The sequence below is a fragment of the Saccostrea echinata genome, unplaced genomic scaffold, assembly GCF_033153115.1.
Source record: "Saccostrea echinata isolate AGI-Se365-2 ecotype Australia unplaced genomic scaffold, CSIRO_AGI_Sech_v1 ptg000053l, whole genome shotgun sequence".
NCBI classification, from domain to species: domain Eukaryota; kingdom Metazoa; phylum Mollusca; class Bivalvia; order Ostreida; family Ostreidae; genus Saccostrea; species Saccostrea echinata.
Genome location: NW_026889802.1, coordinates 358,526 through 383,167, shown reverse-complemented (window position 1 = coordinate 383,167; position 24,642 = coordinate 358,526). Strand labels below are relative to the sequence as shown.

The 24,642-nt window shown below is 34.9% G+C and overlaps 1 protein-coding gene across 1 annotated transcript; it reads left to right on the top strand.

The window, feature by feature from the left end:
- Window positions 1-569: 569 nt before the first annotated feature.
- Window positions 570-24,592, top strand: LOC133204459 (nuclear factor NF-kappa-B p105 subunit-like). The gene is made up of 21 exons (XM_061340194.1): window positions 570-704; window positions 3,996-4,095; window positions 5,090-5,223; window positions 5,383-5,531; window positions 6,195-6,328; window positions 6,563-6,721; window positions 6,981-7,085; window positions 8,140-8,234; window positions 8,337-8,475; window positions 10,946-11,071; window positions 15,162-15,215; window positions 15,417-16,124; window positions 16,463-16,604; window positions 19,054-19,171; window positions 20,053-20,275; window positions 20,451-20,620; window positions 20,718-20,948; window positions 21,306-21,522; window positions 21,902-22,077; window positions 23,461-23,560; window positions 23,670-24,592. Exons 2-21 carry the CDS (start codon window positions 3,999-4,001, stop codon window positions 23,744-23,746), a joined length of 3,354 nt encoding a protein of 1,117 aa, XP_061196178.1. The 5' UTR covers window positions 570-704; window positions 3,996-3,998; the 3' UTR covers window positions 23,747-24,592.
- Window positions 24,593-24,642: the final 50 nt, after the last annotated feature.

The following is a 24,642-nucleotide window of genomic DNA, read 5'->3' as shown; positions in this document are numbered from 1 at the left end:
ACGATTTTGTCTTTTTTACCTATGGGCAGAAGGATGCTTTTTATGGGGGGGGGGGGGGGGTTTACAAAAGTCATATTTAACTCTAGCTCTACAAAAATGGCCGTAGCTACAGATCTGTCAACTTACTCACTCTCTGGTTTGAAACGTTTGGGAAAAGTCCACTGAGCTTAGATGACGATGAGCTTTTCTGGATGAGTTAATGAATTACATAAAGGGAGACGTTCTATACACACATGTTTCATGTCGCCTAACAGTAACAATAATCGTAATGCCCGAATATCTTCTTCATGTATGTCGTTTCAACTATGGCCTAAGTGACGACAATTCTGCACTCTGCACAGCTTCCCAGATATGGCAGTGCGCCTAGTAGTCATATACACTTTCCAGTCATCTTTGTCGGACTGCATGTCCAAGAGAGACCTATCTTGAAGTTTACCACGTTTACTGATCAGTAAAAAATTAGGATTAGTGCACTAGCACTGTACTGTAGGCCTAGATCCATTCTTACGATGACTTCAAAACAAAGCGCGTAGCAGAGCTTGATGTTTTCCACGTGATCAAATCATCCAATAGAAAGGAAAGGGAAATTCCCTAATTTTGGGATTTCCATATGCTTTTAAAAGAAAAATATCACGAAGCAAAACAACGAAAACTCAAAGCTTTAAATGACATATACTGAAGTTTTTGTGGGTATTTAGTTAGAGGTGAGTCCTTTTTTACACTTTAATCATAAATCATTGAGCGTTAATCAGACATTCAAGCCCAAAACGCATATTTGTAGCAGCTTGTGTATCTATTTATAGCTCATCTTGTAATACACATTGATCGGTAAGAAAACAAGTTCTGTATATAACCAGAGGGCATTATTGATAATCTTAACAGATTGATAAACATTTCACTACGTATCTCTCTGGTGCTTAATTGTATTTTAGCTTTCAAAATTAGGTAATAATGTTACTTTCAAGGGAGACAACTTGTCAATCACATTTTCTGAAAACGGTTCTGGTGGCTGGTAAATGCTGTTTGTGATACCCACAAACCTGTTAACTTAAACCTTATTTGTAGAGTATATGTTGCATTGGACACCATTATTTATCATTGTTTATATCAAGTTCTTATAAAATCCTTTAGCACCAACTCTTGCTGCCTCTTGTTGATGTGTCAGGCATATGTTATGGGTTCAGAATGATGTATATAATAATGCATATGTTAACTCATAGATTATCAAATAAATATGCAGATATATCTTTAGTTAATTATATATAACAACTTATGTGATTTAGCCACATATGAATCTTAAAAATACCAACAATGTATTAATTGAAGAATTACTCTTCATTATATGTTGTATTCTGTCTTTTACTTTATCTGTAATTATATATGTTATATGTTTATGCTCATTTAGGCCCTGATTTGGTAATAAATCATATTTTATTCCATTCTATTCTATAAAATGTTATATTAATGTCACCAGGTTCACAGGTGTGTGAAAGTCAGTCAACATATTGGGTCTCGATAGCTCAGAGGTTAGAATGCTGGTATGGTACACCAGAGGCCCTGGGTTTGAGTCCTGGTTGAGACTTGATTTTTCACCATCTGTGACATTTGGCACCCAACATCACTATTCCCTGGGAACATGCCTTACAGCATTTCCTTAACTCCTAGAATTCGAGGACGAATTTTACAAAGAGGGGGAATATGTCACAGGGTTCACAGGTTGTGAAAGTCAGTCAACTTATTGGGTTTCAATAGCTCAGTGGTTAGAGCGCTGGGACAGTACGCCAGAGGCCCTGGGTTCAAGTCCTGGTTGAGTCTTGATTTTTTACCTACTGTGACATTAATCATCAGATAGAACTGATTTCATTGTTTCAGTGTTTTTTAAATAACCAAGGGCAAGAGATCAGTTAGATGGGCTAAACTTGGCCATTAGCTGCTAGACGTCAAACTCCTCCAAAGGTGCTAGGCCTCAGATTTAGGATACAAATATATATGATTTATATATATATTTATAAACAACATTAGGCATCTGATGCAGAGAATTTTTAACTTCTTCTCAAGAACCACTGGGTCAATTTCAACCAAACTTGCCTCAAAGCACTCAATGGCATATATTCCATATAGGCAAAAAGGCTGTAGCCTACACATCATATTCTTGATGTAAAAATATATATATTTATACAGTAATTGAGTAAAACACGCTTATAACGAAGTGCCAGGGATGGGCGATTTTGCTTCGTTATAAGCATAATTCGGTATATCCAATAAGTTTACAATATATTTTAAAGTCATGAGGAATGAAAATCACTTTGCTATAAGCCTCAATTTGTTATAAGCGTGTTCGCTATAAGCTTGTTTTACTGTACATGTATTTAGTTTAAAAATGGGGGAAAGTTGATCATGAATCTTATTTATTTACCAGTTTACTAGAATCAATAAAAGTATTTTTAGCAATTCACACTTTTATGCCTATCCAACTTTGACAGTGTTTATATATAATGACAAAACTTTTGATTTTTATAGCTGGTTAAATCTAAAAATTGAAATGTTACCTTTAAGTCAATATCAGACTATTAAAAAATGACAGCAACAGGAGTCTACAATTAGGACAGGGAATAGAGATTAGGAAATATGTTTCGGTTAGTAGGAAGTCAAACATAAAACATTTTAAAAATTATATTTAGATTATTCAGTATAGAAGTTTCCATAATTACCAAGCACTGTGTAGGGAATTAAAAATTTCTCAATTTTATTAAGTGTGGTCATGAAGATTTTAATTTCTGTAGCACAGAAATATGTCCAAATGATTTATAATTATATTCACTGGGACAATGATAGATGTCTCCAAGTTCACAGAAAGTGGTCCTCCGACATCCACCCCTCATTGAGAGGGGGTGACTCCCTCCTTGCCTACTCCCAATTCAGCAATTCACGCTTTTGGTGAAATCTGTGACTTCACATTAGCCAACACATTAGCAGAAGGAATATATGCCACTGGTATTCTTGGGTGATAATATTTTTGGGAGATAATAAAGAATTAGAGAAAATTAAATGGCATCTTTTAAAGAAATAATTAAGAATTAATGAAAATTAAATAACATCTTTCAAAAGTCTTCTCAAGAACCACTGGGCCAGAAATTATGAAACTTATGTGAATGAAAAAGGGTGAAAATAATGAACAGTGATCGATCTCATTAAAACGACAAACAATACAAATATGTGAACAGGGCATAAACACGGACCCCTGGAAATTCCAGAGGTGGAATCAGGTGCCTAGGAGGAGTAAGCATCCCCCTGTTGACCGGTCACACCTGCCGTGAGCCCTATGTATTGATCAAGTAGACGGAACATTCTGTAGTCAAATTAAGTACAAAAACAAAGGCCCAAGTAGACTACACTGAGGTACATAATACTGTTTATCAGTTTTTTGATTTTGATGAACTCTCTTGCCATGGTTACTTAAAATAGAAATTTCTGTAAAATTCTTTCAAAAGGCTACTCCTCCAACAGTTTTAGTCTGATTGCAATAAATCTTGCAACAAAAAGACACTAAACCAAGGACCATTATTCCATTTATTGCTGTTGCATAGTTTCAAGTGCAACTTTTCTATTCCTTTAATATAAGTACAAACCAGTAGAGCTACAGTCTCTTCAGAGACTTCTAGTTTATTTAAAACTTTCATTTTTGAAATAGTTTTTCATATTAACTCAGCTTTCATTCAGAGAGTGAAAAAAATCTGTAAGTATTCAGGCATTGATATGACAAGTGGTTTTTTTTTTCTTATTCAATTCTTTTCCAATACCATGGTCATCAACTTCCTGTATAAATCCACATTCTTCCCACTCTGAAGTTTCCTACTACGTATAATCCCACTCACTCCCACTGGAATGAAATAATGAACTACCTTTATAACTCTTAAAGTCTCTTAAACCTTCCACTTTATAATAACTATCTTTAACTTCCCCAACATTGTTATTTTTACATCACTGTTTTGCAGAAAATGGAGCATGATGATTCTTCAGACTCTGTGGAGATCCCCATGATGAAAATGGATCATAATGGGGGAATAGTCTCAGAGTACCACCACCCTCCTGATGGTAAGAACATGAACATGTTATACCATACATAGTATCACTACTTACCACCACCCTACTGATGGTATGAACATGTTATACCGTAGATAGTATCACTACCTATCACCACCCTCCTGATGGTAAGAACATGAACATGTTATACCATACATAGTATCACTACCTACCACCACCCTACTGATGGTACGAACGTGTTATACCATACATAGTATCACTACCTACCACCACCCTCCTGATGGTATGAACATGTTATACCATACATAGTATCACTACCTACCACCACCTCCTGATGGTATGAACATGTTATACCATACATAGTATCACTACCTACCACCACCCTACTGATGGTATGAACATGTTCTACCATACATAGTATCACTACTTACCACCACCCTCCTGATGGTATGAACATGTTATTCCATACATAGTATCACTACTTACCACCACCTCCTGATGGTATGAACATGTTATACCATACATAGTATCACTACTTACAACTTACAACTCCTGATGGTAAGAACAGGCTCGGGGGCCATACAACTAAAGGAATATATAGTGGAAAAGTGAGACCGAGATCAAAGTGAGTTCGTCTCAGTTTTATGGCCCCGGAGCCAGGAACATAGTATCACTACTTACCAACATGCTACATAGGGGAAAAACACAAATATATTATACCACGTTATCACAACTTATGAACACCCTCCAGATGGTAAGAACATGAATATTTTATACCATAGTTAATATCACTACTTACCAACACCTTCCTGATGGTAAGATTAAACTTGCATGAACTTTTACCACACACAGTATCACTATTTCTGAACTACATTTAGATTCTGTAAACTGGAATTGACATATGCCAGTAATAATTGCATTCTTGAACAAAACTTTTTTTTGTATGTCTAGCCTGATAAGTTAATTGAATGATAAGTTTTATAAGACATGTTATTTTTCAGTGAATATTCTTTTGTTTATATTTTTACAATACATGTTTTGATAGAGCCATATGTGGAGATTGTTGAGCAGCCTCAAGCTCGGGGATTCCGATTTCGATACGAGTGTGAGGGACCATCTCATGGGGGACTCCAGGGAGAGAAGAGTGAGAAATACAGGAAAACATTTCCCTCCATCAGGGTTTGTCTCAAAATGTTCTCTGATTAAAGTGTGCATTTTATTTTTGTTAATTAAAATTTTACATTTATTTTATTTCCTTTAGATAAATGTGAATGATCATTTCTACATCATGTGTTTAGTACTCTAATAATGACTAGTAATTTCTTTATTTTTAAACAGATACGGAATTACAATGGTTCAGCTCGTATTGTTGTCAGTTTGGTAACAAATGAAACAATCCCAAAGCCTCATGCTCACAAGTTAGTGGGCAAAAACTGTTCTAATGGATCGTGTATTGTTGAGCTAAAGCCTAACCAAAACACTGTCACGTAAGTCTGTATCTTATTGATTCACATGACTTCTCGGAAACAAGAATCTAATTAACAACTCAATCGTATGTGATATAACAGTTCAGTTAATCTTATATAACAAAGGAACTATGTTTGAAAAAAAATTGTTTTTATCTTGTATAAGGAAGAATTTCTTAGATCGTATCTTAATCTTTAGAAAGAATGTTTAGTGAAATTTACATGTGGTGATAAGGAACTAGATATGATTTCCTAATTTTTACGTGCTTAAACTCTTCATTTTTTGTGACTTTAATTCGAACTTTGGTGATTTTATGAGTGGGCAATTCAAAATTAATGCTTTCAATATTTTCTGTAAATCCCTGATGTACTTCTTGATAATAATGATAAAGCTTGTACCAAGGTGCAGGGAAGGATCCAGGTTTCACTTCAATTTGGCACTTGGTGAAAAATGACACTAATTCCAAAATGTTCAAAATTGTTTCTGGAATTAAATAATTATCAGTGAGTCAACTTTTACAATGACAGTTTGTTTTTATACAAGCAAAGTGCAACTTAATACTAAACTGTTTTTCAGGTATTATTGTAATACACCCAGGCAAACACCTCTTATGCCCCTTTAAATCCACCACTGCCAGATGTGTGTAATACAAGTTATGACAATTGCTTTTCATTCTCTTCCAGATTTCCAAACTTGTGTATTCAGCATGTAACAAGAAGGAAGGCCAGCGAGGTTATAGAATACAGAATACTAGAGTCTATGAAACTCGATAAACAAGTCAAACTAGGAAACCTCAATGCCCAAACTGATTTATCAGGTGAGAGAAGAAAGAAAAAAATCAATAAACTGTACTTAAATTTATTGCATGGGCAGCTTTGTACTATTTTACTGGGATAGTATTTTCAAAATTATTAATGCTATTTTAAATTCTTTTCATTTGATAAAAAAATAATTGAATATTGAAAATTTAAATGCAAGTTATGTATATAAAATGAGAAGTATTTTTTATCTCCATTCTTCAAATTATTCATATGCAAATATAACTTTTAAGATGATGAAAAAAGCCAAGCTAGTAGTCAGGCCAATCAGTTAGCCAAAGACATGCAGCTGAATGTTGTTAAGCTATGCTTCCAGGCCTATCTCCGAGATGAAAGTGGCAAAAATTTCCACCTACTGCCGCCTGTTCTGTCAACGGCTATATACGATAGCAGTAAGTGTTACTGTTCAAAGCATACAGTCAATTTCCTCCAAGGAGTCAGTAATTTATTGATAACATTAGTATAAGCATGAATTCACAATCATAATGTTTCCTTTTAATAAATGTTTTACTGTATATTTTCACATGATGATACCGAAAACAATTCATCTGTTTCGTAGCATGATCTGTACATGTAGTTTTTTTATGCTGTGATTTTAAAACACAGTGAACTGAGCATTTAGTTTTTTATTTTGGCTTATCATTTTTCTAGAGGCCCCAGGAGCCAATGCATTGAAGATCTGTCGTATGGACAAATATGGTGGCTGTTGTACAGGAAATGAAGAGGTCTTTCTACTGTGTGAAAGAGTTCAAAAAGGTCAGATTTGAAAAATAAATAATGTAACCCTGTTTCCTGATATTTTATTTGTATCTTTTAAAAATACTGATGTTAATTATTGTTTTATGCCTCTGTGATCAAAGGTTAGGATGAAAGTTTATTGTCTGTATGCAACTTTACCCTGCTCATGTCTTTGAAGTAGACATCATTGCTCACATTTTGAAGTAAACAACATGGAAACATTGTACTTAACAAAAAGATGACATATTACCAGAGTCATATTCTTTACCAAAAGTCATTTTGGTAAGTTCAAGGTCAAAGAAATTGGATGTACCATTTATACATGTAATCCCATATAAGTAAGATTTTTAGGGGATAAATTTTAGTCCAATACTCTATGTATGACTTACATGTTTAAAAAAGTCCTTAGTGATAACAGTATCTTTCTGAATAACTAATTGTAATATTTACTGAACAAATCCGTTGATTATCACTGACAAAATGTCAGGACATATTCTTACAAGTGCTTACAGATTCTAATGATTTTGATTTTAACATGTGTATTGTTTATTATGTATATTGATTGCATAAAAATAAAAGGTCAAATATTGAGGTCAAACCACAAAATGTACTTTGATACACAGGTAAATATAATAATAGGATATTGATCTGAAATAAGAAACTGCTCTAGTAAAAATATCAGCTGATCAATCACAAATTCCACCAAAATAATCTGAAAAGGGAAATCTGACAAATAAGTGAAATGTGAATATGTATACAATTCTTTTCCACCCCTTAACTTTCTAATGGAAAAATTTTATCTGACACAGAGGTCAATTGTGATCAGAAAATAAGTCTTGAATTTTTACCAAGGTCACCTGGACAAGGTGAACCTCAAATCTGTCTCCAATACAACTGAACCGAAACCAGGGCATGTCTGTTTTGCATTCAAGTTTTGTTTTTAAATTAAATTGTTATATATACATGTGTTTTTAAATAATTATAAGAATACTCTGTATCCAAAATGGCTGTGGTCTAGTTTGGTTTATCCCTCAAATATAATGGATATCTATATTGTTTGATTACTTTGTAGATGATATCCAGGTCCGTTTTGTGGAACAAGACGATGATGGGAAGACAATTTGGGAAGCGTTTGGGAACTTTGGTCCATTTGATGTACACAGGCAGGCAAGTCTCTGAAGGATTCTGTTTTTGCATCTTTAAGCTTTTACTTTGATTTTGATGCATTATGTTCATTGTGTAGTATATCTAATGTGATTTATTTTGCAGTATGCCATTGTCTTCAAGACTCCAGCATACAAGAACCCAAACATAGACAGGCCTGTGTCTGTAATCATAATGTTACAGAGAAAGTCAGACACAGAAACCAGCGAACCCAAATCCTTCACCTACTACCCACAGTCATTTGGTCAGTCTCACCATACTAGCAAGCAGTGATAGTGTTTATAACCTTAATGCAAAAAATTTTGTACTTATACTTGTATATTTTACGGTGTGACAGTTGGGGTGAGCGCAGTTGTCCATCAAAAACCTATAGACAGCCTACACTTGTAACGTTGATCCGCTTCTTCAAACTTCAAACCGCACGAGACACAGTCTAGACTGTGACGTTGGAGTTATGGAGACAGTTGAGCGTCTAGTTGAACAAGACTACTCAGGTCTTGTGCAATATTTAATGAAATACGTTGTAGAGTAAATACAATTGTTTTTTGTTTCTTTTAAGCTCTCTGCAAAGAAAGTAAAGTAAACATATCTCTTGGTTACAATTAGCCTTGGTCTTCGAATCCTGGAAGTGAAGAAATTCTGGGAATGTTGCACAAGAAAATTTGCCTGACGAATGTGCAGGTTTCATTCCGAATTTCCTCTGTTCTTACACGTTAGTCTAGTGAGCTCACTTCGCACCGCTTGCTGCACTCATTATTGAAGACATGCTGAATTTCAGTGGTTAAATTTAGCCTCTTTTGCACTTCTGCTAATTGTAGTACATGTATATGCTAAGGCCAAAGTAAGGAATACATTTCTTTCCCCAAATGTGGCTGACCCAATTAAATTAAATAACTTAAAAAATCCAGTTTTATCCAAATTCAATTATATCAAAATAGTTATGTTTGTTCTACTGTATTTTAAGCATTTGTTGGAAACAAAATGGTGGACACAATGTGGTCACATTAGATTTTCCAAGAAAGAAAGTTTGTATTGTAAAACAAGAGCATCCTATCATTAAACTTATTAGAAAACACTCTTACTGAAACATTTGGTCAATTAAAAACAACAAATAATTAAGAGTGTTTCGGTAGTATTTAGGACTGGACATGTTATTTTTTTTGTTTTATTGAGTTTATGTACATAGTAAAGCCCACCTCAACAGAATAAGAGTTGGGTTAGGGGAAAAAATGATGTTTTTTGTTGCTCACTTTCACTGAAAGTGAGGGGTATTGATTTGGGTCTGTCTGTCCATCCATCTATCTATCTTTTGTTCTGCCTGTGTGTAATATGTTCATTTCAGGACAATATCTCAAATCATAACTTCCTATGGCTAAAGAAGACCCCTATTGATTTTGAGATCAAAAGGTCAAATGTCAAGGTCATAAATTCATACATTATTTCTGTGTGTTACAATTTTGTTTCTGGGCAAAATTTTAAGAAGCCTTTCAGCTTTTGCAATGAAATTTTACATCAGAACTCCTTTTGGCCAAAAAAGACCACTAATAATTTTGAGGTCAAAAGGACAAATGTCAAGGTAAGAAATTCATACAATGCAATGAATGGTTTCCAGATAATAACTTTAGTTTTTCTTGAGCTTTTTCAATGAAATCTTGTATTCTAAAAGCCAATGACTTAAAGAAGACCCCTTTTGATTCTTAGGTCATAAGGTCAAGGTGAAAAATTCATATCTTGCATAAAATGGTTTCCTAGTGATATCTCTAGTTCTTTTTGAGGTTTTTTTTTGCAATGAAATTTTATACCTTTAGTCAATATGATGTAATAAAGACTTCTACTGATTCTGAGGTCAAAAGGTCAAAGACTAAGGTCCCAAATTTATATAATAATAATACTTTATTTAGAGAAGGTAGCCTGATTAGTGTGACACACTATTCTTCCCCAGGGCCTTCTAATTACAACAATATTACACGTGTACATCAAAGTAGCAAAGATTAACAACTACAGTGTGGCAATTGAAATATAATACACAAACAATGTCACATGATAATAATGACAATCATCATAATGATAATAATAAACAAATATATTATGATGACAAATAAATTAATATACATTTGTAAGATTTGACATAATATACATATACAAAAGATATAAATCAGAGTAATGAAATTCTATTGTTGAAGATATACTTTTCTACATTTCGTTTAAAAACTGACAGAGTTGGTGCACATCTTAAATCCAAAGGCAAACTGTTCCAAATATGAACACCGGAATACTGGAGGGAATTTTTAAACAAATTAGTTCGGTGTTTTGGAATGCATACATGGTTTTCAGATGATAACTTTTAAGTTCTCTATAAGCTTTTGTTATGAAACATAAGGTCATGATTTTTTTTTAACCTAAAAAAGACTCCTATTGACTTTAAGGCCAAAAGCTAAAAGGTCAAGGTTGACCTTTTTTTTCTATATCTGCATATTTTTTTCAGTTTTCCACCCTTTTCTTTTTTCTTTAAGTGGGAGACACAAATACTCTGAATTAGCTTGTTGATGATAGCCTAATGTATTATTAAAATAAATGCATATAGAAGCTTGGTTCTAAATGTACTTGTTAATGATTATGTTAATCATTTGATACAGATAGTGCTAAATTTTGAGTGCATTAATTTATGTATCTTTACAGTATGTTTTATGTATGTATATATTTTTTCTTTGCAGATAAGGATGAAATTGCCAAGAAGAGAAAGAAGACCCTCCCAAGCTACCCAGGTAGTAATGGCTTCGGGGGTGGTGCAGGGGGAGAGGATGGTCGAACTAATTTAAATAGCAGCTTCCACAATGGAGGTAATTCCATAAAAACTTAACATTGTCTGAGAAATAAAAAGAACTTTATTCACAAAATTTATACCACATCTCACAACTCTGCCATCTCCCCAGTCCTCCCCTCCCCCCCCCCCCCCCCCCCTCATCTACATGTCCTCAACCAAATGTTATAGATGGTATATTTTTGTTTGAGGTGCCATAGTTCTCTGAGATGTTAAAAAGATCTAACATATTTTATCAACCCATATACAGTGAAAGCACAACTTTTCATACAGGTTTAATTTTCATTGTTTTTGTGGCATTGAGATACCCATGAATTCATTTCCCCAAAGAAATGTTTAAATTCAATACTAAAATTTTATGCTTCTTCTTCAATTTACGAAATCAAATTTCTTTGAACCAGTATTTTTTCCTCGGCCACGAAAATCTGACCCTATGAAAATAAGTGATTATACAATACATTGTACATTCTAGCTGTGAAGATGAGTAACACTATAAAAAAAAACCCAATCTGATTCTTTACAAGATACAAAGAATTTGATTACTGCTTATGCTCTAAGTGATTTTCAGTCATTTCCAGACATAGAAAATGATAGCGACCTTGCAAGCTCGGTCGCTATCACTTTCTGTCTTCAGACAATTTCACTTGACATGGGTCCTTATAACCACATTTTGACTTACACTGAAGTACATAGTTGTATAATATCGTATAAGAAACATGTATCAAACTTGTACAGGTGAATGAATGACTTTATATAGATCATATCGATGTTTTGTCTTTTGCAGTGTAAATTCCCTAAAACAGCTGATAAATGTCATTCTTTATTGCAAAGTTCCACAAACCCCCCTACTTCATTTACTCTCTGAGATTTTACTGATATTAAAGCAATAAAATAGATGACTGATTTTGCTATTTTATTATGCCCCGCCATGAATATGTGTTTGTCATGTCCATCTTCCATCCTTCTATCCTTCTGTCTTTCCATCTGTCTTTCTGTTGCGCTTTGCATCTAGCTCTATTCGAAGCTCAGTTTCAAAGAAACTATCCAAGATATTTTTATCAAACTTCATATGCTGATAGATATTGATGAGAGCAATGCAACTGCATCAACATTTTTTGACCTTGACCTTTCCTTTGACCTTGACCTCACTTTTCTTAAACTAGTGTTTAGCTTAGTTTTAAAGATACCATTCAAGATAGTGTAATCCAATTCATATGTTGATACATACTGATGTAAGCTATTCAACCTTGACCTTTCCTTTGACCTTGACCTCACTTTTCTTAGTGTTTAGCTCAGTTTTAAAGAAACCATTCATAATATTTTTATCAAACTTTATATGCTGAACATACTGAGGAGAGCTATTCAACTGCATCAACATTTTTGACCTTGACCTCACTTTTCTTAAATTAGTGTCAAACTTCATATGCTGATACATACTGATGTAAGGTATTCAACTGCATTAATATTTTTTGACCTTGACCTTTCCTTTGACCTTGACCTCACTTTTCTCAATTTGTGTTTAACTCAGTTTTAAAGAAACCATTCATAATATTTTTTCTCAAACTTCATATGCTAATACATACTGATGTAACCTTTTCAACTGCATCAACATTTTTTGACCTTGACCTTTCCTTTGACCTTAACTTCATTTATTTTAAACTAGTGTTTAGCTCAGTTTTAAATAAACCATTCAAAATATTTTTATCAAACTTAATATGCTGATGCGTATTTGTGAGAAATATTCAACTGCATCAAAAACGTTTGACCTTGAACTTTCCTGTGACCTTGACCTCACTTTTCTTAAATTTGCATTTTGCTTAATTTTAAAGAAACCATTTAAGATATATTTATATAAGCTTATGCACTTATACATAATTTGGTGAGAATTCATCATATATATCCAACTTTTTAGATTTCAGTTTCAATTTTAAAGAAACTGTTCAAGATATTCTCATCAAATTTCACACACTAATACAAATTTTCATGTTGCATTACTAATATACCCTCGGCGGGGCATTCATGTCCTATGGACATATTTCTAGTTATCATAAAAATTAATTAATAATGTTATTTCATACATGTACACAATCAAACAAGTTGACCCTCTAGTGTTACATGGAACAGCCATAGCAGCCCGTGTGACATAATGACCTTATTCATTTCTCTTCAGAGGGGATGTTTAGAGCTGTTAGTAAAATAGAAATCAAGTTCTTGTTGTAGTGGATGATGCACCAGGATAACCTCCAAGGTTTACAAAAAAAAAGCATCGAAGACTGTGTTTAAATTTGACAGTCAAAGAAAATATGATTCAAATGAAAAATTAAATTGAAATAATTAGAGATAATTATCATTTTATTAACAGTCCTCCAAAAAAAAGACTTCAGTCTGCCTTGACTGCAATTGTCAGTCTACACAATCCATTGTGGAATGCCGCTCCCAATGTATTTTTATAGTATTCAAATATAAGTAAAGTAAAGAGATCCCTAAGTGTCGCTCTGCTCTGCAGGCGACGCAGAAATGTGGTACATTTTACAACAAACATTGTCTATCAAAAAAAATTTAAAGCCTACAGATATTTATAAAAACATTAAAGTCTAAATAAAAAAAAAAAAAATATTGGTTTCTTTATGAAAGAAAAGACCAGGAAGTTTCCTTAAAAGTAATTCTAGCCAAACAAAATATGTTGACAAAAACAGGCATCTCCTGTCCCCATGCAGTTATACATGTACCACGTACTGGCCATCACTATACTACCTTGATGAGGTATGAAAATATATTATCAAGGTATATATTATTATACCTTTAAAAATTCTCTCCTCTATAAGACTATACTGAAAAAAGTCTAATATTTCCAATGTTTTACTGAGCAGTAAAAAAAAAAATCAGAGTTTAACCACAGAGTGAGATATTGGACCTGTCAATGAGATATTGGACCACTTACATCACACTGTGGGCAGGATCAGCTAAATCTTATTTGCATTCCTCTGTGTTTGACAGTGACAGAATTGATCTAGTTTAGCAGTGCAGGTAAAAGAAATGTACGTCATGGAAGCTAGCACTAGATACACGTATGTCAAAAAAATTTAAATAAAAGGTATAAAACGGCCTAATGGCCTCAGGCAAATTGTTTGGTTCATGGGTCCAACAAAATGCATGTTACCCTCAAACCCAGTCAATAAATGTATAGTGATAGCCAGTGAATTGCTGATTTCTCTTTTCAAACTGACAAAACAATGGCTTTTCAAATGTTGAAACCTTTTAGTTTTGATCATACCATGCTACATATTATACAATAAGATATCTTTGCTATGATTAACAAGGTACAATGGGTTTAATACATGCTCATCAACTTTACTTGACAAAATTTGTTTCATAGTTGGCCAGTAACCTTGACCTGTAATATACCAGTACTACATTGAGTAGTTATGACACACCATTACAGCAACTTACATGTACTTAATATGTTTGAATTCATTCCAATGAGGAGTTCCAGTGACCAAACTAGATTTCAATGCTGCATGCTCAGTGTCTCGAGCTTTGAGATGTGACTATGAGTCATGTTCATGGCACATCTTTAAGTCATGAGCAATAATGTACAAACCTATCAAAGCTTTAAGAGATATGACAAATAAAAATGCAAATTAGAAAATCAAATAAAAAACAAACAAACAATCATGAGCAATAATGTACAAACCTATCAAAGCTTTAAGAGATATGACAAATAAAAATGCAAATTAGAAAATCAAATAAAAAACAAACAAACAAACAAACAAAAACACATAACTGACCATTGTTGAGTACATTTTAATAAATTTATTTTGTATATAAGTAAAAGTACCTTTCAGAATATGGTATACAAGATTATCTTTTAACTCATTTTAATTATACTTGTATAATTAAAATGAGTTAAAAGATAATTTTTTCTTACTGAAATACTGCACAAGTGACAAACCTTGACTTGTTTGATTACACACAAAAAAAATTTAAATAGGCAGAGCTTAATAGGTATTATTATGTACTCTTTTCAACATGTACATTGTACATGTATATCAAATATGATTAAAAACTTGACTTCCTGGATTATTACTGTGCTTTTAATCTATTTATAGCTCTACCTTTTGGCCCACCTCAAGGAAACATACCTGTAATGGTTAATGATTCGGGTAAGTTAGGGGACGTTTAAAATATTTGTTTGATTTGTACATACCAGTGTATATGCACTACAAGTGGCTCAATATCCATTAAGGAAGTAAATTTAGACACCTGTAAGTTTGTTTTAATTTTATCTTTGGGCCAATTTTTTTTTTTCCATAAAGAGTAAACTTTTGCATTGATTTTTTAAATCTTATCTGTTTTCATTGCAGAACAATCTTTGTCAAATGATAGTCTGCATAATCCTTTACCAAAGATTTCCAATGCCACAAAGAGGCGGATAAATAAAGCCAAGCGCCAGGGCCTCAAACCAGCGGATATAGAAGTAGATGGTGGGAGAATTCAGGGACTTCCCACCATCATTACGGAGCCTTCACATCTACAGGTAGCAGGACCACCTGACATTCATGTGACTCAAGCAAACTTCCAGCAACATCCCAACATCAACCTACAACATTTTGCACATCTGACAGCACAGAATTTCCAACATCAAATGTTTGTACCTCGTGGGGGAGGAGGGAGACCCACTAGTGTTTTAGAAGCTTCTAATGACAGTTCCTCTTCAGGAATGGATGAGGTGGATGCCACAGTGTATGATGATAAAAAAGAGATAATACATCTGGATAGAGACGATTCTGTGGTTCTTCACAAGGATATCATGTTGTCTCAAGAAACAAGCCCAGATTCGGGGCGGGAAACCCCCGATGACATTGAAAGTGATGGGCATGCTCCTGAAGCAGTCCACAGTGTGAAGAAAATTGAGATTTGTGAACTTAAAACTTCAGATATTTCTATTAAAACTGCAGAATTAAAGCTAGAAAGTGTGCCTGCTAGTGAGGAGGAGGTTCTTGCCCAACCAGTGGAGCCAGACACAGAAGGAAAATCTACAATAGCAGCTTCAGAGACATGTGACCAAAGTGGTAAGGCCATTAAAGTTCATTTGTACATAAAAATTGTCCTTCAAGTTACTTTAGAGCTAGCTTCATTTATAGCTAAAAGACATTTTAAGGAAATCCCCTGGGATAACCAAAGTTATTAATGTTACATATACTAGTAATTCATTGCATCCAGTTAAATGTTACTAGTATTTAGCAGATATTGGTGACTAAACACGAACAGTACTCACCACATCCATATAAATAAGCTTCTACTGTATTTTGTTTAATCTAAATTACTGGATATACATGTCCTGTATACTGAAGAAATGTGAGATTAAATTTTGTATTGCCTCACACATAAATAGTTTATTTGTTGACAGTTCAAACCGACAAGGATGAGGTGGTACGCACAACAGAGAGAACAGTGAAGGCCCTACAGACGTACGCTTCAACAGGAGACATAAGGCAGCTACTATTAGTACAACGCTACCTCACATCAGTACCAGACCAAAACGGAGACATGTAAGTAAACTCCTCCTGGTACAATTACCTCACATCAATACCAGTCTCCTAAACAGAGACATGTAAGTAAAGCTCCTCCAGGTACAATTACCTTACATCAGTGCCAGACCAAAACAGAGACATGTAAGTAAAGCTCCTGGTACAATTACCTGACATCAGTACCAGCCTTAAACAGAGACATGTAAGTAAAGCCCCTCCTGGTACAATTACCTCACATCAGTACCAGACCAAATCAGAGACATGTAAGTAAAGCTCCTCCTGGTCCAATTACCTTACATCAGTACCAGACCAAAACAGAGACATGTAAGTAAAGCTCCTCCAGGTACAGTTACCTTACATCAGTGCCAGACCAAAACAGAGACATGTAAGTAAAGCTCCTCCTGGTATAATTACCTGATATCAGTACCAGACCAGAACAGAGACATGCAAGTAAAGCTTCTCCTGGTACAATTGCCTCATGTCAGTACCAGACGTAAACAGAGAAAGTAAGGAAAGATCCTCTTGGTACAATTACCTTACATCAGTACCAGACCAAAATGGAGATATGCATTTAATGATTCATTTCATTTTGGCTGGAATATATATTTATTTTTTCAAACATTGATAATCACCATTGTTGTTGTATTTCAGCATCATTATTTTTGTTACTTTTTATTTTCATTATCATCATTTCTTAATTACATCAATACAACCCTGGCCCTTTGGATAGTTTTTAGTTTAGTGGTTAGGCAATGCTGTTATACCAGCAACATTGACAAATGTCTCCTACTGGTTTGTTATTAGAATTAAACAGTTGTCTTTTTATTAATGTCTCATTAATGGTTACACTTTGACTTTACAGCCCCTGACACACAGCCATCATTAATGGTTACATTTTGACTTTACAGCCCCTTACACACAGCCATCATTAATGGTTACACTTTGACTTTACAGCCCCTGACATACAGCCATCATTAATAGTTACACTTTGACTTTACAGCCCCTTACACACAACCATCATTAATGGTTACACTTTGACATTACAGCCCCTTGCACACAGCCATCATTAATGGTTACACTATGACTTTACACCACTTACACACAGCCATCATTAATGGTTACACTTTGACTTTACAGCCCCTGACACACAGCCATCATTAATGGTTACACTTTGACTTTACAGCCCCTGACACACAACCATCATTAATGGTTACACTTTGACTTTACAGCCCCTTACACACAACCATCATTAATGGTTACACTTTGACATTACAGCCCCTTGCACACAGCCATCATTAATGGTTACACTATGACTTTACACCACTTACACACAGCCATCATTAATGGTTACACTTTGACTTTACAGCCCCTGACACACAGCCATCATTAATAGTTACACTTTGACTTTACAGGCCCTTACACACAGCCATCATTAATGGTTACACTTTGACTTTACAGCCCCTGACACACAGCCATCATTAATGGTTACACTTTGCCTTTACAGCCCCTGACACACAGCCATCATTAATGGTTACACTTTGACTTTACAGCCCCTTACACACAGCCATCATTAATGGTTACACTTTGCCTTTACAGCCCCTGACACACAGCCATCATTAATGGTTACACTTTGACTTTACAGCCCCTTACACACAACCATCATTAATGGTTACACTTTGACATTACAGCCCCTTACACACAGCCATCATTAATGGTTACACTTTGACTTTACACCACTTACACACGGCCATCATTAATGGTTACACTTTGACATTACAGCCCCTGACAAACGGCCATCATTAATGGTTACACTTTGACATTACAGCCCCTTAAACACACAGCCATCATTAATGGTTTCACTTTGACTTTACAGCCCCTGACACACAGCCATCATTACTGGTTACACTTTGACTTTACAGCCCCTGACACACAGCCATCATTAATGGTTACACTTTGACTTTACAGCCCCTTACACACAACCATCATTAATGGTTACACTTTGACATTACAGCCCCTTACACACAGCCATCATTAATAGTTACACTTTGACTTTACAGGCCCTTACACACAGCCATCATTAATGGTTACACTTTGACTTTACAGCCCCTGACACACAGCCATCATTACTGGTTACACTTTGACTTTACAGCCCCTTACACACAACCATCATTAATGGTTACACTTTGACTTTACAGCCCCTGACACACAGCCATCATTAATAGTTACACTTTGACATTACAGCCCCTTACACACAACCATCATTAATGGTTACACTTTGACTTTACAGCCCCTTACACACAGCCATCATTAATGGTTTCACTTTGACTTTACAGCCCCTGATACACAGCCATCATTAATAGTTACACTTTGACATTACAGGCCCTGACACACAGCCATCATTAATAGTTACACTTTGACTTTACACCACTTACACACAACCATCATTAATGGTTTCACTTTGACTTTACAGCCCCTTACACACAGCCATCATTAATGGTAACAAGGAGGTTGTGAACAATTTACTGGATGTCATGCAGACCATGTCCAACCTCTGGCTTAAGATCAACGCCTACAACAACCTTCTACAGGTAAATATTAATAACAGCTTAGAATCAACAATTTTTACATCTAGCAAACACTGGGAATGCACTGTATTCATCTGCAGTAAAGTGTTTAGGTTGTTTATGAACATAAATATTGCAAGGAATGGTGAAACATACATATATCAATATTTTATTATGCCCCTCTTGGAAGAAGGGAGGGCATATTGCTTTGCTGCTGTCTGTTGCTCAGTCTGTCTGTCTGTCGGTCCATCAACAGTTTCTGTTCATTTTCTTCGCAGAGGTTGCACATATTGAAATGAAATTTGTATACAGATTTTTCATAAGAATATCTAGGCCAAGTTCTATTTTAGGTACGAGCGAGCAATTTTTGACAGAGTTATGCCCCTTGGACTTAGAAAAATTCCAATTATTTGCAGTTTCCGTTCATTTTCTTAGAAGAGGTTGCACATACTTAAATTTGGTATACAGATTAATCGTAAGAATATCTAGGTCAAGTTCTGTTTTGGGTATGATCGAGTGATTTTTGACAGAGTTATGCCCCTTGGACTTAGAAAAATTCCAATTATTTGCAGTTTCCGTTCATTTTCTTAGAAGAGGTTGCACATACTTAAATTTGGTATACAGATTAATTGTAAGAATATCTAGGTCAAGTTCTGTTTTGGGTATGATCGAGTGATTTTTGACAGAGTTATGCCCCTTGGGGGGGGGGGGGGGCATAAATGTTTCACAAACATTTCTTGTCATACTAGGGATACAAACATAATATACAGCAGTGTACCTGAATTACTTGGCAAAATCTAAAGCAAAAAGCATTAAATTAACAGTGTTGAGTGTATTTATAGTATTCATTGTTTAATATGTGAATGCATTGATGATTATCTGATGAACTGACATTTTCTTTACAGACTCCCCTTCATCTGGCTGTTCTCACTGGCCAGGAAGAAATCATTGACCGTTTGTTGTGTGCTGGTGCCAACACTAAGTTACCAGACAGAAATGGCAACACTCCAGCTCACCTGGCAGTGCAGACTGGCAATTCTAGCTGTTTGGCTAAACTTTTAAAATATCAGCGCCCATTCTCAACTCCCCAAAATCCATTTCCTGAACTTAACATGAAAAATTTTGATGGTACATATATATATATATATATATATATATATATATATATATATATATATATATATATATATATATATATGAAATTTTGACAGGTGTACTATGTCATCTATACAAAAGCCAGAACATTTTAGTTGTAAAGTAAAATCTATGCTTGTGGAATTATATTACAAAAACATCATTGCAGGATTTACACCAGCTCATATAGCTGCACAGAAGGGAAATCTCCAAGCCATGAAATTATTAGTGCGCTGTAAGGCTGATATCAACACGGCAGATGGTAAAAGTGGGAAAACCCCTCTCCATTATGCTGTGGAGGAGGATGACTTATCTGTCAGTAGTTACCTCATTCTTGAGGTGAGTATAAAAAAGAACCTCTGGAGTACCAGAATGAATATACTTTCATACAGTATATGTTATTGTGCTTTTGAACGTGGTCTATTCCACATCGTAGGCAGGAGCTTCTGTGGATTCCGTGTGTTTTAATGGGAACACAGCATTACATATAGCCTGTGGTCGACAGAACAGTGGCATGGTGGCTCTATTAATGGCTGCAGGAGCCAATCCAGAAATAGAAAACTCCGAGGCTCTGAAGAATGAACAGTCTAGTGAGGAAGAGGAGGAGGATACAGATAAGCCTTTACCAGGACACAAACCTCGACATTACGCAGTAGGCAACACCAGGGTACGTACAGGGCACAATCTATCACAGTTTTTCATCCTAACTCAGGAAACACAAGTACCTTTTTCAAATATGACTTCAACATTCATCTACAAGCTTGAGACAGTTCATTTTCACCTCTCACACCCTCACCATTCTTCACCCAGCAAAGTCTAAAGTGTATAAACTCATGTACATATCATGTGTTGCCTTTGTTTGTTTTCTTTGTTTCTTTTCTAAATCTTCATTATGATGGTAAACAAAATTTTAATTATATCATATATGACACAAAAGATTAAATTTTGCAGACTCTTGCTGCACAATTTTATTTTCAACTCTTCCAATTACAGATTATTACACCTTGTTTTTGTCATTTAACAGATACTGAAGATCCTGAATGGTGAGCCTTATGGGGGAGACTCTGTTGGGAGTATCAAGAGTTTGTCAGGAAGGACAGATTTTTACCTGGAGGCCAACAGTCTGTTAGCTTCAGAGGATTTTCAGACTGATACAATTACCTCCTCTTCCCCCTTGACATCCCCTCCCTCCTCTCTCTCCTGTCCACCTACCATCAGTGCTGTGCTCTCCAGCAGTGAAGGTGTGTGTGATCAAATACATGTACAATAACACTGTACTTCGTAGTACAGTAAAACTTGTCTAATCTGGACACCACTGGTTCTATAGAAATTGGGCGGATTAGAAATCAGTTTTAAACAATTGAATTTACTGAAAGGGATTTAAGCTTTACATGTATGAGGCAAGATTTCTGAATTCACAACATCCAGATTAGACAAGTTTTAGTGTAATCCAAGGTGGTTCAAAGTATGTTACAATTTTAATCAAGAAATAACTGACAATATTTAAGTCTCACGTAAAATATATCTAGTGCAGTCAATGTAAATTTTTTAAATTACATGTATCTCCTTATTTTATATTTCCTAAAAACAGCATTACTAATAATATCGTTATATAAATAGATGGAGACATTGACAGGATCAGCTACCCTGTGCGTGTACAGCTGTCAAAGCTGTTAGATCCAAGACAGAACGGATGTGACTGGGTGGCCCTATCCGAGAGACTAGGATTACGGCAGTCTGTGGAGGGACACCAAGGGGGCTTCAGTCCCACCAGACTTCTCCTAACCTTTTATGAGGTAAACTGAAATTATTTTGTACTGCGGGTTTTCCGTAGGAAAAATCTGGTTATTGAAATGGGGAAAATGGCGCACAAGCAGGTTTCTTCCAAAAAGGGTATAGCATTTATCCAGATAACTCCTCCTAATTTTCAAGATAGGAACTCTTTTATTTTGTTATTTTGTTCATTGTACATATATCAGAGATGTGCATATTACTTGGATTTTAATTTTTGATAATTTATGAGAAAAATGCCAGTTGTTGAACTTCATCATTTTCAGCTTACCTCAACAAAGTTGGGGGAGCTTATGTAATACCCTCAGTGTTGGCATCCCAAGTTAAAGTTTTTGGAGCAGATTTCTTACAAAGTATTTCTTTTCCCTGTTTTGATTCTACTTGCATGGATAATCATCTAGTATGTTTCAGTACACCATTCAGGTTTCAGATGCTGCATTTTCAGCCAGTATCGGTAGTTTCCATAAAAATGATTAGGTTAATGTTTTAAGAGCAGGTTTGTTTTCAGAGCAGGTCTCATTCCCGAGTAACTATAAGCCTGTCCTGAACCAAACTTGCAAGGATGATGCTTCTTGGGATGATCAGTACCAGGCTTGCTTCAGATGCTGGGTCTGACCTACATTTTTCAGATCAGTAAACAGGTTAAAGTTTTTGGAGCAGGTTCATTCCTATATAACTATAAGCCCTATGCCACATGTACTTGCATGGATAATGCATCTTGGTATGCACACTATCAGACTTGGTTCAGATGCTGGATCTGTCCTACATTTACCAGATGAATGACCAAGTTAAAGTTTTTGGACCAGGTCTCATTCTCAAGTTACTATAAGCCCCATGGTGACCAAACTTGCATGGATAATGCATCTAGTTGAGCTACCAGTATGTAATCTAAGATTACAAGTTTTATGTGAAATATATAGCATAATAAGGATACACCATTTGTTTTATTTTCGCCCTACCCTTATTTGGGTGAATTCAAAATGGGGCTAATTCAAAGAATACAGTATAATCTCTTAAACACAACAATGACTGGGCGAATTTAAAACGGGGCAAAATTGTTTGCAAGTGTGAAAGGGCGAAAATAACACGGGGCGAAAATAACCCTGTATACAGTATATCAGAGATGTGCACATTACATGGGATTTAATTTTTGATAATTTATGACAAAAATACAGTTGTTGAACTTAGTCATTTTCTAAGGCAAAATATTGCATATAGGATACATTGATATTGTTGGCACATCACCTCAGAATAGAAAGTTTTTATAATTTATGAGAGAAATACCAGTACTTTTCACACAAAAGAAAACCAGATTGCTGTCACATTGGCAGCTTTCCTTTAATTTTATAGAATAAGATTGTACTTTTACACCTATATTGTATTTTCAGTCATGTGGAGGCACTATATCCAAACTGTTGGAAGCCTTGGTTGCTATGGAGAGATATGATGCAGTGGAGTTAATTAATTCAGCACTAAGTGCTCAAACAGGTAGTGCCATTAAACGGTTTTGTAAAAGTGTCCTGCGCTATGTTGTATCTAATATGAAATTTCCATTATTTAAAGAGATATATGAGAAATTATTTTCATTTGTTGACAGATGACTGTAAAAGAAGAGCCATGCAGAGAGGTGTCACAGGGGGTCGAGGTGAAGGTCATTTACAGGTCACACACTAGCAGTTACTATGGCTCCAAGAATGGATACATGTCTCAAGTGCTAAGAATCAGCATTAACATGTTTCTTTGACTGTGCGGTTCGAAACTGTTTATCCTTGTATTTTGAAATGTGTATAATGTTACTTGGGAGAGGATGTAATATTAACTATTGTAATACTTGCCTGATAGCTATAGACTTGTATTGCATTTGCTATTGGATTATTGTATTAGATATATGAATGATTTGCAAAGCTCAACTGTATGAGAATTTTTTTCATTGTTGAGACACCAGCTGTTACCAATGCTCGCTATTATTTAGACACTGTCAGTGTCTTATACATTTGATGTTTTCTAGTGTTTGTACACATAGTATGTTGGTTTGGTTAATATTGTTAAAATCTACATAGTTTATATAAAACACACACGCACACACTCATAAAGAAATTTACTTCCTGTGAGAATAAATTTTTATAATTGAGAAGACATCATTGAAATTTAAATTCTTTGCTTATGATTCAGTGTTCTGCTGTACTGACTGATAAAATTTTATTGTTGTGGTAACAAGAAGAAAAAGAAAGAAGCATAAAGAGAAAAGTTGTTTAACAAGAAGGGGCGAGTTTTGTTTATGTATGTATGCCTATGAAATAGTTTATCTCGATGCATTTAGAGCCAATACATGTATAGATATTAGCAGGTGGACAGGGGTTGGATTTTGTTGAGAGGGCATATGATTTATTTTTTTCTCCCACTTTTTGTAATTCTCTGTCCACAAGCAATGTACAATGGTACATGTGTTACCTCTATGTATAGTTATATGTGCTAGGCAGATTTATCATATTCATCTTAACAATAAAGCTTGGCTTTAAACTTACGGTGTTTATTTTTATTTATTTTTTATAATTTTGTTTAGTATGGTA